This window comes from Cryptomeria japonica, chromosome 4 (genome assembly GCF_030272615.1).
Source record: "Cryptomeria japonica chromosome 4, Sugi_1.0, whole genome shotgun sequence".
Classification (NCBI taxonomy): Eukaryota; Viridiplantae; Streptophyta; class Pinopsida; order Cupressales; family Cupressaceae; genus Cryptomeria; species Cryptomeria japonica.
In genome coordinates, this window is record NC_081408.1 from 487,349,473 (window position 1) to 487,365,627 (window position 16,155).

At 32.9% G+C, this 16,155-nt stretch overlaps 1 protein-coding gene across 1 annotated transcript; it reads left to right on the forward strand.

Moving 5' to 3' along the window:
• Positions 1–2,413: 2,413 nt before the first annotated feature.
• On the forward strand, positions 2,414–12,183 carry LOC131060434 (bidirectional sugar transporter SWEET5-like). The gene is made up of 9 exons (XM_057993669.2): positions 2,414–2,558; positions 2,710–2,720; positions 2,885–2,918; positions 3,030–3,152; positions 10,724–10,760; positions 10,855–11,071; positions 11,186–11,347; positions 11,744–11,863; positions 11,949–12,183. The coding sequence occupies exons 1-9, from the start codon at positions 2,414–2,416 to the stop codon at positions 12,123–12,125; spliced, it is 1,026 nt and encodes a 341-aa protein (XP_057849652.2). The 3' UTR covers positions 12,126–12,183.
• The last annotated feature ends 3,972 nt before the right edge of the window (positions 12,184–16,155 follow it).

Below are 16,155 nucleotides of genomic sequence, written 5' to 3' on the forward strand. Positions count from 1 at the left end.
AGAGACCTGTTTCTTTACACATGATTTCAACTATGCAGCTAAAATGATGTATGCGTTAGGGATGTCAGTTATTTTCTATGTTAGGTATCCCTCAACGATCATCCCTTGTTAAAGGATTTTACAGATGTCTTTCCGAGTGAGATTCTGGGAATGCCTCCTAAGAGAGACATTGATTTTAGCATTGACTTGGTATCCAGAGTTGAACCAATCTCACGTACCTTATATTGGATGACAAATCAAGAGCTTGAAGAACTTCGTCTACAATTTGAGGATATATTTCCGAAAGGGTTTATTGGTCCTAGTGTCTCTCCTTGGGGAGCACCTATTATATTTGTGAAGAAGAAGGATGGGTCTCTTCGCTTGTGCATTGATTATCGAAAGTTGAACAAGGTTACAACGAAGCATGGATACCCATTGTCGAGGATTGATGATTTATTCGATTAGATCAAAGGTGCAAAGGTATTTTCTAAGATTTATCTCAAGTCAGGCTACCATCAGTTGAGGATTATGGAGGTGGATATACATAACACATCTTTTTGCACTCACTATGGCCATTATGAGTTTACTATTGTACCATTTGGGTTAACAAATACACCATCTATCTTCGTGAGCCTTATGAACGACATGTTCAGGACTTATCTGGATAGATTCATCCTCATGTTCCTTGGTGACATATTGATTTATTCTAGGACCATGGAGGAGCATGAGGAAAATTTGAGGCAGGTTTTGCAATGTTTGAGGGAGAACTAGTTGTATGCTAATATAGAAAAATGTGAATTCTTTTAGATAGATCAAGTACCTTGGGCATGTCACTTTAGAAGATGGTACTATGATGGATCCCTCAAAGATCCAAGCTATTCTCGAGTGCCCGACACCTATGAATGTCTTTGAGGTTCACAATTTCATGGGGTTGGCAGGTTACTATCAAAGATTTGTTCAGGGGTTTTCTAGGATTGCTCATCCCATCACTTCCTTGTAGAGGAAAGGGAAGAATTATGTGCGGTTATAAAAGTGTCAGGAATATTTTCAGTTTCTTAAGGAGAGGTTGACCAGTGCGCCATTTTTGGTAGTTCCTGACCCGTCTAGAGATTTCATGGTTTGCACTTATGCATCCTTGAAAGGGTTAGGAGCGATTTTGATGCAAGATGGGAGAGTGGTTGCTTATGGATCTCGTAAAATCAAGAACCACAAACTTAACTATCCCACATATGATCTTGAGCTGGCAACCATTGTGGATGCCTTTGTTAGTTGGAGACACTTTCTCTTGGGGCATCAGTTCAAGTTGCATACAGATCATCATAGTCTACAGTATATATTTACACAGTTGAACTTGAATGCTAGGTAGAGGAGGTGGATGGAGTTCTTGTGCGAATATGATTTTGAGGTTAAGTATATTTAAGGAAATGAGAATGTAGTTGCAGATGCCCTTAGTTGTCATTGGTATGAGATTTATGCAGTATCTCTTGAAGTTGATTTGAGAGGACAAATTGTGGCAGAACTCCCTATAGATACTTGGTATTAGGATGTTTGTATGAGGTAGATTCACAGGTTATTCCCTCGATTATGATGGTCTTTTGTGGCATATGGGACGTATTTATGTTCCTTCTTTTGAGGATCTTTGTACTTTGATTCTATCTGAGTCACATTGAGCACCATATTATGTTCATCCTAGTCTTAAGAAGATGCATGTGAATCTTCAACAGTTGTAATTTTTTGCCGAGTATGAAGAGGGATATAGCTGATTTTATAGCTCAATGCTTAGAATGCCAAAGAGTGAAGGTGAAGCATCAGCATCCAGCAGGTCTTTTGTAGCAACATCTTGTTCCAATGCGGAACTAGGATTTTCTTTTTATGGACTTCATTGTGGGATTACCTAAGTCCCCTTGTCATCATGACGCTATTATGGTCACCGTGGACAGGTTGACAAAAGTTGTGCATTTCTCACCTGTCTGATCTTCTTATAATGTTGCATCGGTGGCTAGAATCTTCATGGAGAATATTGTTAGACTTCATGGCATTCTAGGAAAGATCATTACAGATAGAGATCATGTATTTACTTTATCTCTGTGGAAATCTCTTCAGCGGGCATTTGGGACTTAGTTGAACTTCAGTTCAGCCTATCATCTTGAGACTGGCGGGAAGACAGAGAGGTTCAACCAGCTATTGGAGGATATGCTTTGGATGTATGTCATTGCCTAGCTTACCTGTTGGGAGGAATACCTATACTTGGTGGAATTCTCTTATAACAATAGATACCACAGTTCCATCGGCATGGCCCCCTTTCAAGCATTATATGGTTGTCCTTGTCAAACTCCCTTGATTTGACACCGACTAGAGGATAGAGTGCATATGGGTAGATATGCTTCGAGATATGGAGTAGTAGGTGGTGAGGATTAGAGAGCATTTAGTGGCGATGCAGGATCGACAAAAGAAGTACGCCTATGAGCATAGGGTGGATCGTCAGTTCTCTGTAGGTGATCGAGTGTTTCTGCATGTGCGACCGCGGAAGAGTCCAATTCATTATGGAAAGGGCTCTAAGCTTGCATCACATTTTGTTGGTATGTTTAAGGTTCTAGAGAGGATCGGTCCAGTAGCCTATCGACTTGCTCTATCACCTAGTCTTCGCACATTCATGATGTTTTCCATGTTTCAATTTTTCATCCGTATCATCCCAATATTTCTCACATTCTTGATTGGACTGATCTACAGGTCGAGAACAGGTAGCTATCTTTCGAGCCCGTGGGCATTCTAGAGCATAGGCATTGGATTCTCAAAGGTAGAGATATCGAGCAGGTCAAGATCCAATGGGACCCTCATGATGTGTCTTCAGCTACCTGGGAAGAGGCTTCTCATATGTGTGAGCTCTATCCTTTTCTCTTTGCAGGCTTCCAGGAGTAAGCCTGATACTAGGGGAGGAGGTTGTAGTGCCCACTCTCTTTTTGGCTTGCCAAACTCTGTCACTATTGTATTTGGAACCAATTTCCGACGAATGTTTATTGAAATTTCAACAAACTTTTATTGAATTACAGATGAAACACCCTTACAAATTTCGTCGCAAAAATTTCGTCGGAAAAGCGATGAACTTGAATTCGTCGAAAACCTCAACCAAACATTGTCGGACAATGCCACAGAAAATGGAACCAATTTTCATTGTAAAATCAATGAAAACTAATATATTTTAGTCATCAATTTGGTAGTATACTAATATATTTAGTGGTTAATTTAGTCATTGATTCTTGTTAACTGGTCATTTACTTAATCATGGTAGTCATTTATTTAGTCATTGTAATCATTAATTGTCATTTAAATACCAATTGATTTATATCTATTGGTAGTATATTTAGTCATTTGTATCAAAATATTAAAGAGATAGTGACTATTATTCATAAGTTTGGATGCCATCTAGATATGAAATGTTGGTTAAATTCATTTTAATTTTGAATATTGCAATACTGTTGCTAAAATGTCCACTATTATTAAATTTAGAGTTCAAAAAAACTAGTTGAATGTGAAGTCACATTTATTTCCATATGGATGTTTATACTATCAAACTCACAAATAAATTATATATATTAATTTTTTTATGACTAAAGAATTTTTATTTTTATATAATATAAATACATAAACTATTTAACATATCTATAATGATTTTTATACAAAATAATCTATATATATATATAATTTTATATAAAATAATTAAAATTAAAAAAAATTAAAAAAATATATTAAAAAATTAAGAGGATGTGGCCCCCCTACATAGGAGCTCACAGACCCAGGGTCTGCGACACCCCATGTAAGGGGAGGTCGCAACCTATGAGGACTACGACACCCCCTTACATGGGGGGTCGCAGCTCTCAGAGTTGTGGCTCCCCATGTAAGGGGACAGCACAACCCCTTGGGGACTACGACACCCTCTTAAATGGGGGTCGCAGCTCTCAGAGCTACGGAAACCCTTTGCCATTTATTTTATAAAAAAAAAAAAAATGATAAATATCAAAATAAAAATCTCTGCAAATAATAAAATGGAGATTTTAATTTTCCATGTATCAAATGGTCACCATTTTTTCCAAATATGCACTTGCAAACAAAAGAAAAATGACATTAGATCTAGGGTTTTATTGAGAAAACAAGAGGGAAATAAAAAAAATCTCAAAAGAAAATTGGTGTGAACCCAAAACAAATAAAATGAAGATTTTAATCTCCCCAAAAATGCATATGGTCGCCACTCCTTTCCAAACTAGATATCTGCAAACAATATAAGAGAAAAAATAGATCTAGGGTTCAAAGAAAACAAGAGGGAAAGAAAAAAAATCTCAAAATAAAATTGGTGCAAACCCAAAACAAATAAAATGGAGATTTTGATCTCCCACAAATACATATGGCCGCCACTCCTTCCCAACCTACAAATCTGCAAACAATATAAGAAAAAAATTAGAGCTTTGATTCCATAGCTTGTTTGATGAAACACTTTTGAGAAACCTACAACAATAGCTTCAATGGAGGAGGCTAGGGTTAGAAAGCATGAGAAAATGTTCCAATTGAGAGAATAGGCTTACTTTCCATCTTAATATATGTTAAGGTTTTCCTTTGAAGCCCTAAGATCCAATGGTAGAGATTAAAATAATCTAATGGATGAAATTCTTTGCACAACCCATTAGGATTGTGGCTAAAAGTTTTTTATGAAAATTAAAATAATTAATTATGACTAGCATCATAGTGTGGGACCATGATGTTAGGTACCCATAACTTGGTGTAACTTAAATATATATTATATTAAAGATATGTATTTATACACACACACACACACACACACACACACACACACACACACACACACACACACACACACACACACACACATATATATATATATATATCTATCTCTGTGTGTGTGTGTGTGTACATACATACATACATATAACTGTTGTTCAAGCATAAATCTGATGTTTAGTTGTGTATTTTATCTAATGATCAAATTAGTCATTTATAAATTGTCGAGCTCACTTTTATTTATTAAAAAAATATTTGTCAATATTTCAACAAACACGTTTGTCGTTCGTCGAAATTCCAAATGGGGGGTCACAGCGCTTAGAGTTGCGACAACCCTTTCTCATTTATTTTTAAAAAACCAAATAAAAAACTTTAAAAAAATGATAAATATCAAAATAAAAATCTCTATTTTCAATGTATCAAATGGTCACCATTTTTTCCAAATCTACACCTGCAAAAAAAAGAAAAATGACATTAGATCTAGAGTTTTATTGAGAAAACAAGAGGGAAATAAAAAAAATCTCAAAAGAAAATTGGTGCGAACCCAAAACAAATAAAATGAAGATTTTGATCTCCCCACAAATGCATATGGCCGCCACTCCTTCCCAAATTAGATATTTGCAAACAATATAAGAGAAAAATTAGATCTAGGGTTTTGAGAAAACAAAGAGGGAAAGAAAAAAAATCTCAAAATAAAATTGGTGCAAACCGAAAACAAATAAAATGGAGATTTTGATCTCCCACAAATGCATATGGCCGCCACTCCTTCCCAACCTGCAAATCTATAAACAATATAAGAAAAAAATTAGAGCTTTGATTTCATAGCTTGTTTGATGAAACACTTTTGAGAAACCTGCAACAATAGCTTCAATGGAGGAGGCTAGGGTTAGAAAGCTTGAGAAAATGTTCAAATGAGAGAATAGGGTTACTTTCCATCTTAATATGTGTTAGGGTTTTCCTTTGAAGCCCTAAGATCCAATTGTAGAGATTAAAATAATCTAATGGATGAGATTCTTTGCACAACCCATTAGGATTGTGGCTGGAAGTTTTTTATGGAAATTAAAATAATTAATTATGACTAGCATCATAGTATAGGACCATGATGTTAGGTACCCATAACTTGGTGTAACTTAAATATATATTATATTATTAAAGATATATATTTATATATACACACATATACATATATACACATATATACACATATAAAAATATATATAAATATAATATATATTTATTTATATTAAATATATATATATATATAAATATAAAAAAAATATTTATAGATATAAATATATATTTTATTATTATTTATATATATAATGTGTATATATATGTATATACACATATATGTATATATACATATGTGTGTGTGTTTGTACATACATACATACATACATGCATACATATAACTATTGTCCAAGCATAAATCTAATGTTTAGTTGTGTATTTTATCTGATGATCAAATTAGTCATGTTTATAAATCATCGAGCTCACTTTTATTCATTAAAAAAATATTTGTCGACATTTCGACGTCGAAATTTTTATGAACGTCAGGCATAAATTTTAAAAAAATTGAAAATTTCACATTAAATATCACAAACGTCCGACAATACATCTAATTATGCATCTTTCGTCGAATTTTGCAGTCAAATGAGTTAGTGTGTGGTTTTGAGTTTTTGTGTGGCTTGACCCTTTTGGTGTTGGTCAATTTTAACATTAGATATGATACTTATTATGTCTATTGGACTTATATGTGGTATTCATGTTTTATGCTTTATGGATTGATGATGATTTTCATGATGATGTCTATGATGTATTTATGCTCAAATAGTCAGATGATTATTGAGATGGATTATATATGTGTTGTTAGGATTTAATCATTATAATTTTGATCTGACATACACTGTGTTCTATCTTTGATGTGCTTGGGTGAAAGGGAAAGCGTCGCACTACTCTTTATGAGTAAGCTATGTCGCTTTCATTCCCTTTTCAAGGTATGATGTTATATGGATCATATGTATATATATGCTCAATAGTTTGTTTATGCAGGTGCAAGTATCGAGCATCGACCCCACCTAAACTTTCAGGTCTAAGCGTGCTCTATGACCCAATGGTAATGTGGAAAATATGGAGTTATCAATTAAACCCTTGATGTGACCATCGTTCCTATGGGAACGAGATTTTTGTCAGGTAGCCCTATGGTTATCTGGTCATGTCCCGTGAGTCTTTGTGTTTCATTGGTTCTATGGTCTGGAAATATCTTTGTGTTCTCCAGATGTTGTGGCATTGTTCATTGTTGGTCATGCCATATTCTATGTTAGACCTATCCTTAGGTTTGGATATGATTTGTGGGAAATTTGTTGATGTCTTATAGGTCTCACCATAGCATGTGGATATCCAAATTTAAGTTATTTGCATTGAAGAGTATGTTTTGACAGTTAATTGCTTATATGGATGTGTAGTGTGTGGATATATTGTTGGTTATGTTCCAATGATTGTGGATTGGTGAGTTGATCTTTGGAAGATGTGTTTTGATCCCCTCTTTCTCCTAGACTGGACCAACATGTGTGTTTTTGGTCCAAGTAGTATATTTTGGTTTAGGCCAACATGGTTCAAGCTTTAATGATCTATCTTGGACATAAGGATGAGTGTGAGTAAGTTAACTATATGGTGATGAGGTGTGGAGTGTAGATGTATGATGCAAAGATAGTCTATGAGGTTCGATGAAGAGAAATGAAGAAGAGTTGTGTTTGAAAGATATGCAAGTTGTGTTGAGACTATGATAGAGATTTGAGAAAAAGTGTTGGTAGTTGAGGTCTAAGTTGTGTGTGTTGATGTTGGTCGCTTGATGCAGAGTTCAAGGACAGCTTCATGATCAAGAGATCCTTCTTTTCATATCATTTTTGTATCTTGTCATATTGCAATTAGCTTCAGGTTTTGCAAGTCCTCTTTTCTATCTTGTCACACGACAAATTAGCCTTGGTTTGCAAGTCCAAAAAAGTGAGCTCTTTTTGTAATCTGATATACATAGTGGATATATTTTGTGGGAAGGTGCTCACTGTGGTCTTTCCCTATTTAGGTTTTCCATGTAGAAAATCTTGGTGTTCATGTGTTGAATGTGTGTTGTTGTTTAATTGTTTAAGTTATGTATTAATTTTTATTTTGGACTTATTCACCCCCCCTCCCAATCCTGTCTTGGGTTCAACACATCTTAGGTGTGAGACCAATGAATGGAAGATACCCAAGGAAACTTGGGAGGAAAGACTGCATATTTTTCAATAAGGGGGCAATTGAAACAAAATGGCATTACATCACGAAATGTGTAGCATATGAATATATTCATACTCAAAATAAAGAGGGTTGGAAGGTTGACATTGTGCACCAATTATTTGATGAAGAAAAGATCAACCAAACAACCAACTTCCTTGTCAAAATTAATAGTAGGACCTAGTCTGATATGGAAAGGAGCATGAAGATAAATTATGGATGTTTTTCTGAGTCCCATAGGTTGTTTAGTCTTGTAAAAGTCATTGAAATATTTTATTCATTCATTTATTGCATACAATATAAATATAAATATAATAATTATTAAATACCCTTTCAAATGTATATTGTAGCAAACAATTAGATCTAGAATGGTAAACCATGTAAGTATACTGAAAAGTGTCACATATGATAGATAAGTAATAACATTACTAACATTCTTTTGATTGAGTATTTTCTTTGTGATGAAATTTTTAATATTGTTTTCCAAACATTCTCCAATCAATATGACTAAAAATAACTATTTAATATGACTTTAAAATATTTATATACAATATATTTAAATATAGACAATTTTATATGATGTATGTATTGTAAGAAAAACTATTAAACAATTTTTTAAATAAAAATAATTATTTATATAAATGAGATATAAAAAATAATAAAACAATCTTCTTAAAATCACATAATTAAAACTAAATTTCATTTTATTAATGCTTTGAAATTTTATGAATTCTAAAATTACTTATATTTAAATTACTAAACTAACTATACCTTCTTACAATCCTATAGACCAATTAATAACAATAATTTGACATTGGGATTACTTGTGTTTAAATATAAATATAATAAATAAGTCATAATGCCCATTTTTGCCAATGTAGAATGTCAAAACATGATGAATAATTAATAATGCCCATTCAAAAGTGTATATACTAAGTGGGTATGTAAGCTTCAAAACAAAATTACCATGAATGAAGTATCATCTATATGTGTGCCTATTTATTAATGCAGTACACATTGGGAGAAAATATTATCATGGGCAAAGTTTGCAAGTAAAATATCCCAAAACCCTATGTAAAGAAAAATGAGTGAAAACAATTCCAAATAAATTAAAATCTAGATGGAAAAAATTGGCAGTCACGGAGATTTCAATCGTCTTGCACGTCTCTAAGCAAATGTTAACCGTTGATTTTAGATAGTAGGTCGTCTATCTAAAATAAAGAGACATCTTCAGCATAATTATTTCAAATGAAGTTTTGAACTAATTCGATTACTACAACTATTAAGATATCAAAATTTTGATCATGAACTACGAAAAATATATGAGCTTTAAAATTACTTAAATCCAACAAAAGAAAAGGCCTTGAGAGAGATCCTTCTAGATTTCATGACAAAAATCTTGTCAAATCTTTTTAATTGTTTTTCTAAAACTATTTTTTATGTATAACCATATTAATTGATCTATGAATCATCTTGTTTTGACTTAAAACTATTAAAAATGAAGCTTCAAATTGATTGTATTTTTATAACTATTAAGTGAGCTTAATCTTGGAGGAAACTCCATGGTTAAGTGCGCTTGAGTTGGAGTAATACTGGGATGGTTGACCTCCTCAGAAAGCCCAACGCTTCATCTATGTGAGCATCACCTAGATGCATGAGCTTTAAGTGTACCATTCATTCTCATAAAAGATGGTTTCTTGTAAACCACTACTCATGAAACATGGGTCAATGAGTTCGACTCAAAACTACAAAGTTGAATCTTGATAATAATATAATAACTATTAAAATATCAAATTTTTAATCATGAACTAAGAAAGATATATGAACTTCAAGATTTGTTAAATGCAACAAACCAAAAAAGATTATATATATATATGAGACACAAATTGATTTGATTTTGTAAGGATTTTGTAGCCGTCAAAGGACATTGATGGCGCAAGCCAAGTTTAGTAATTATTGAGATGGAACATGAACATTGGCTGCTGCTGCAAGTCTAGAATAAGATGTCAACTCTTGGGTAGGTTTGGATAGACCAGCAGACTTAGAAATGATGAAAAATCTCGTGATATGTAGGAAACAGTTGATATTGCCTGCATGAATACAGGTCATTTTGCGCTTTTTGTAAGGTGGAAGTCTTTAGTTCATGTGGGTTGCTCATCCACATTGACTTTATCAATATTTCAGTTCTAATGAATTTCTTCTATGTCAAGTTTTGACGATGCTCACAGTTGAAATCCACCATAAATGGCAGTGCTGAGCACTTAACAGCCATTATCTGAACATCTAGAGCTGTATCGATTAGTTTTTTTAAGTTTTTTCTGTATGTTTTTTGTGTCAATGTTTTGGATCACATTCTATGATCCATCGTCAAAATATTAGAGTATCAAGAGATGCAAAGTTATATATTGATATATCCAGAGTTTATAAACTGATAACAATAGACCATTTCAACTTTGATATCTAGAAAGTTTTAGAAACACCATCAGTTTATATCGAAGATATATTATATTAGAGAGTTTCATAATGAATTCGTCTATGAAGCTAGCCTTGGGTGTTCTTGGTAAGTTCAAACCAGAAGTCTTAAATTAAAATTGGTATTTACTATTTTCTTCCTGAATCTAATGAGTCGCTGAAAAGTCCTTGTATTGAAGTAAATATAGCTAAAGTTTTTGTTGTGTATCAGGGAACGCAACTTCATTGGCTCTTTTTATGTCACCTTTGTGAGTCTTTTCAAGCTCTTTAAAACACCCAACTAAGACAAATTATGTGTGTATTGTTTACTATTTTTCTTAACTTCTGATGATTTTAATGCAGGCCAACATTTTGGATGATATACAAGCTGAAATCCACCAGAGAGTATTCTGTTTTTCCATATCTCTGCACCCTATTCAATTGTGCTGTCTGGTTACTGTATGGATCTCCATATGTTAAGCCCCATAATCTTTTGTTACTCACCATCAATGGGGCTGGCTTTATTTTGGAGCTATTCTATCTTATGTCATATTTAACATTTGCCTCCAAAAAGAATAAGGTAGTGAATAGCACCTCAAATATTCTGTCTTGAGTATACAATTTGATTACAAATTATTTGATAGCCTGATGTTTTTTATTAACTGATAAGGAACTTGTCTTGTATGCTATTCAGGTGATGATAGTGCAGTTGACAATTGCAATGAGCTTGATCCTTGCTACAGTTGTGGTGATAACTATTTTAGTTATTCATACTCTTGCAAATAGACAGCTTTTGGCAGGTACTTTGTGTGTCATATTCAGCATAGCCATGTATGCCTCTCCATTCTGTGTTATGGTAAGTAAAAGGCAATAATAATTAAATATTTAGAGATAGATAGATAGATAAAGATGTAATTTAATAAATTATGTTGGTGTTTTAAAAAACATATTGATCTTTTAAAATAAAGTATTATATTAAACATTTAAATTAAAATGGGATTATATAGGTTTGATCTTTCTTCTTTTGTTTTTTTTCAATTTCATTTTTTTATGAGATTTGTTTTTTTTGTCTTCATGGTTGTCTTGTAATGGGTCTCCCGTGCTAATCTAATCAAAACATTATATAAGTTTGTTCTTTGTTAAAGATGATTTTTTATTTAAATATAGTTTTTAATTAGAATGTAAGCATAATTTTCAAATTAGTTTATGTACATCATTTTTTATTGAAATCTATCATTCATTCTAATTGCAGAGAGAGGTTATTAAGACCAAAAGTGTGGAGTGCATGCCTTTTCTAATATCACTATTCAACTTGTTGAATGCACTTGTGTGGTTTGCTTACTCCTTTGTCACTAAAGACATCTTCATTAGAGTGAGTATTCTCATTTCTTCTATTCTTTACTATGATTTCCATGAATGTTTGTATAATAACAATCATATCTTTCTAAATTTTGTAGGTGCCAAATGGTATTGGCTTCTTATGTGGAATTATTCAAATAATTCTCTATTATGTATATAGAAATCATGAAGAGATTGATGATTTGGAAATAGGGATAAAAGGTCATCATGCAAAGCCTACTAACATTGTGAGTATCCCTATTAAAGAAGAAGAAACAACCAATCCTAAAGTGTGATCTAGTCCCAAATTTGTATCCATGCAAAATCGAGGCTAAGAGAGATCATACCATGAAAGATTAGTTTGAAGATTAATATTTGAATCATGGTATGAGAATTAAGTTTAAACAAGTTTGCAACCTTTTAATGTTCATGAAAGTGTATGGAATCTAATATGTTTGACATGAACATTTGTAGATGGGTTCATTTTGTTATTTAACATAGTGATTGCATAACATATCATTATTCTAGTTATTGGAGATCTTTATTTTAATGAATCAAATATTTTTAATGTCATTTATTTTGTATATTTTTTCAGATTAGAAAAATTTAATAAATAAAGAGGTATTATTTTAATTTTGAAAAGGAATTATAAATTAAATTTAGGGTAAGAGACACTTGTTGAAGTTTCAAAGCTCTGATACCATGTTGAATTAAAGATTGAGCTTTGATACCATGTTGTAGTTTCAAAGCTCTAATACCATGTTGAATTTGGCAACACAAGCTCTTGCAAGATCAAATGGCAAACAAGAACACCTTCCACAAGTGAGAGCTACACAAATGAATGCTATATTACGCAAAGGCAAAATTACAAGATGAATTAAAATTGTACAATGAGTTGCTTATAAAGAAAGCAAATAGCTTAATTTAGGAGAACTGAAATGCAAGCATGTGGAGCTAATCTACCCTAGATAAACTAGATGCATAAAAGTTAAAGTAAGTGCATAACTAAAATGCACACTCCTAAGTGAACTTAAGAAAAGAAAAAAAGCATAACTAGTTGTAAAAAAGAAACTAAAAGTTAAATATATTCTAACAACACTTTCATTTAGAGATTTAAATTAAGTTTTATCATTGAAAGTGTGGTGTTATAAAATAATTGAATTCTATTGAAAAATAAAATCTTAAAATAATAAATAGAACTACTTTCACAAAGTTGAAATGATGAATAAAAAGAGAAAGTTAGGTTAAATTAGTAAAAAATACACATTTATTTCTATAAAAATTAGTACATATGATTCAAGAATTCTAAAGAGAAATTAATGAATTGGTGAATAAGAAACCATGTTAGATAATGCAATTATTTTAACAAAGGGGAAGGCCTAGGAGATCTAAGTAAAAATTCATTGAGGATTGAAGAAATTAGGAATTCTAAGTCAAGATTTATAATAGAGTTAGAAATTTTATAAGAACTTGAATGAAATTATAATATATAAATCATTAAGGAAACCTTAGTATATGTTATAGGAATTATTGGGAAATATTAATTTATTTTGGGATATAAAATGGTAAGAAGTACTTATTTTTGAAGACATATTAATGAAAATATTATATAAAAAAATTAGTAGAGTTAAATTCAAACAATTTAATAATTTGTGAACATGCACATATGAATTAAAACAAATATTATAGGTTCTTAAGCTTTGTTGGATGAAAAGGAGACAAAATTTTGACCTTGATCAGTATACCTACTAAATTAAATGTTAGGGAGACAAAGATCAATGAGAAATTGTATTAGTGTGAAGAGATAATGTTTGTAATAGAATAATCTATTTGAATGAGGGAAATTATCAACCTCCAACCATATAATTTATGTTTTTTATACATAAAGCAGCAAAACAAGGGTGTTGTCCCAAAATACAACAACCCAAAGAGCGTAAAGTCAACTAGAAAATTAGTAGTATCACATTAATAGCATATTAATTGCAAGCTACAAATTAGAACAAGGGTGTCGACCCTTAACAATAGCCCGTAGGTAGTAGAGGATAACAAACCAAGATAACAACCCAAACCCAACTCAAGGAGGGGAAGAGGCACCCAGGCCTTGGCAAGGAGGGGTCTAGGGGAGGGGGGAGGACTTCCCCTTCCGCCTATGGCAAACCACTATCCAAGCGATACTATCAATAGGACCATCAAGAGAGTAATCAATCGAGAGGGACATCGCAAGATTACAGTTTGTATCATCAACAGAGTTCTATTGCATAGCAGCAAAAGGTTGTTACAGAACAACATCGGGTTGTTGAAGCGAAACAGCATCTGGAGTAGAATTCGTAGGGGTAGAGTGGGGCTAAATAGGGATTGGAGCAGCATCCCCAAGGACAAAGGAAGTCACAATAGTGGCAGCATCAACAACAAAAAGAGGCACGTCATCATCATGAGGGGATTCAACTAAATCTGAATCAAAAGCAAAAATAGTTAGATGGTGAGATGTAGCATCCTTCCACCAAGTAGCAACACCTTTGTGATGCGAAATAGAGTAATCTAAAGCTAAGTGACCCATAGAGAAGCATTTCTGGTAGTGGAAGGGGAGGCCATCAAAATTCAACGATTATGTCCAAGGCTCATCCCCAACCATGAGAACCACATCCCTTGAGAGAGGTGAAGATATGTTATGTTGGATATTGTTGCTGCTAGGATATGTTGTTGTCATTGATGTCAACATATTCCTATGTTGTTGTGAGTTGTTTTGGTTTTCTAGTGATTGCATTGCATTGATATGGATGGTTTATCTATTTGGGATGCTGCAATAATTCATTCCTTATTTGTTTCAGTAATCTGAAAGATTGCTTGATCATATAATTTGATCCGGTTTGTAGTTCAGTCTTGTTATGCAATGGTTGGAAGAGTTTGGTATTTGATCCGGTGAGCTCCGGTACGATCATATCTTTGGTTGCAGATTTGGGAGAATGTTTTGGATGTTCATGTGTATCCTCAGTTCAGATGGTTCATGATTTGGTGCTTTTCAAGCTATCTTTCTAGTCCAAATTGTTGTTGTTGAGTGTTAGTGTGAGTTAGCGTGTTGATCGATGAAGATTTGCATACATGTTGTTGGTGCAGCTATTACGGATGGTTCTAATGTGCTTGTTCGTGTTTTCTAATCATGTCCTATTTGTCTTGGTGGTCCGCATTGATTCATGTGCGCGTTCTTGGTGATTTTGCTAATCTGATGATATTCTTTGTGTTATGTCGTATTCTTGGTGGTGTAGCGTGTTGCAGTTGATCTTGGCGTGATCTCCAATGGTGATGTGTGTTTGGAGATTTGATTTAGGTGCATTTTATGTCATGTATATCTTTATATTGGTCCAATGGTTCATTTATGTATAGTGTGATGTAATTTTGTAATTGAGAGTTGAGGGTTTGTCGACCTTGTAGTCAAGGTTGATGAATTGTATAAATAGGTGGTATAGTCATGTAATTTATATATCCGTGTTGTGTCTGCATTATTAGAGAGTGGTATGTGTGGTGCCTAAGTGAATCTATCCTTCGATGTGATGTATTGAGCAAATATTGTTGCAAAGAAGACAAATATGCTTAATCGGAACTGTCATTAGGCATAAGGAGATGCTATATTTGCAATTCATATAATCTGGATTGTAGTCCGAATATTATTGTAAGGTAGTGAGCCTTCCCTTTGAACAATGAGCTCTAGATAGTGTGCATGAATGCACGTGCATTCCCCATTGTAATATTTACACATACTACTGCAAAGTATCATCTTATTGTGGGTAGTTTCCCAGTGTGGTTTTTCCCTTAACCGGGTTTTCCACGTCAAAATCTTGGTGTTATGTGTGTTGGTGCTATTGTTTTTATCTTTATTCTTGTTGCAGTTGTTTCGATCTAAGATTATGCTTAAATTGTTCGATCCAAAAAAGGATGCTAATGAGAAATTTTTAAATCTACTTATGCATATTTACTAGCTTGTACATTTCATAAAAAAATATTTTACCCTACATTTATAGATAGATAGATGATTTCCTGTTTATCATTGTGATAGTTTGATATCAAGGAATTTGCTTATCAAACATACTATAATCAAGAATATTCTTAATGTTAACATAAGTCATATCCTCCATCAAATACCTATAAAAATTAAATTTGAGATAAATCATGATGTTCCTTCCTTTATTCCTACTAGTTCACATGTGACTTTTTGTGATGCACTTAAAGGACTAATATAAATAATAACAGGTACTTTGGGAGGGTCACATGAAAATATGAACTAAGACTAGATGAATCAACTGTATTAAAAATTCATATGGAAGGATCAAC

Coding starts and splice junctions, on each gene's coding strand:
- LOC131060434 (XM_057993669.2), top strand. CDS start 2,414: ATGCAGGATCGACAAAAGAAGTACGCCTATGAGCATAGGGTGGATCGT. Junction 3,153..10,723: donor AAATGGAACCAATTTTCATT/GTAAAATCAATG, acceptor GTTGTGTATCAG/GGAACGCAACTTCATTGGCT. Junction 11,348..11,743: donor CCTCTCCATTCTGTGTTATG/GTAAGTAAAAGG, acceptor TTCTAATTGCAG/AGAGAGGTTATTAAGACCAA.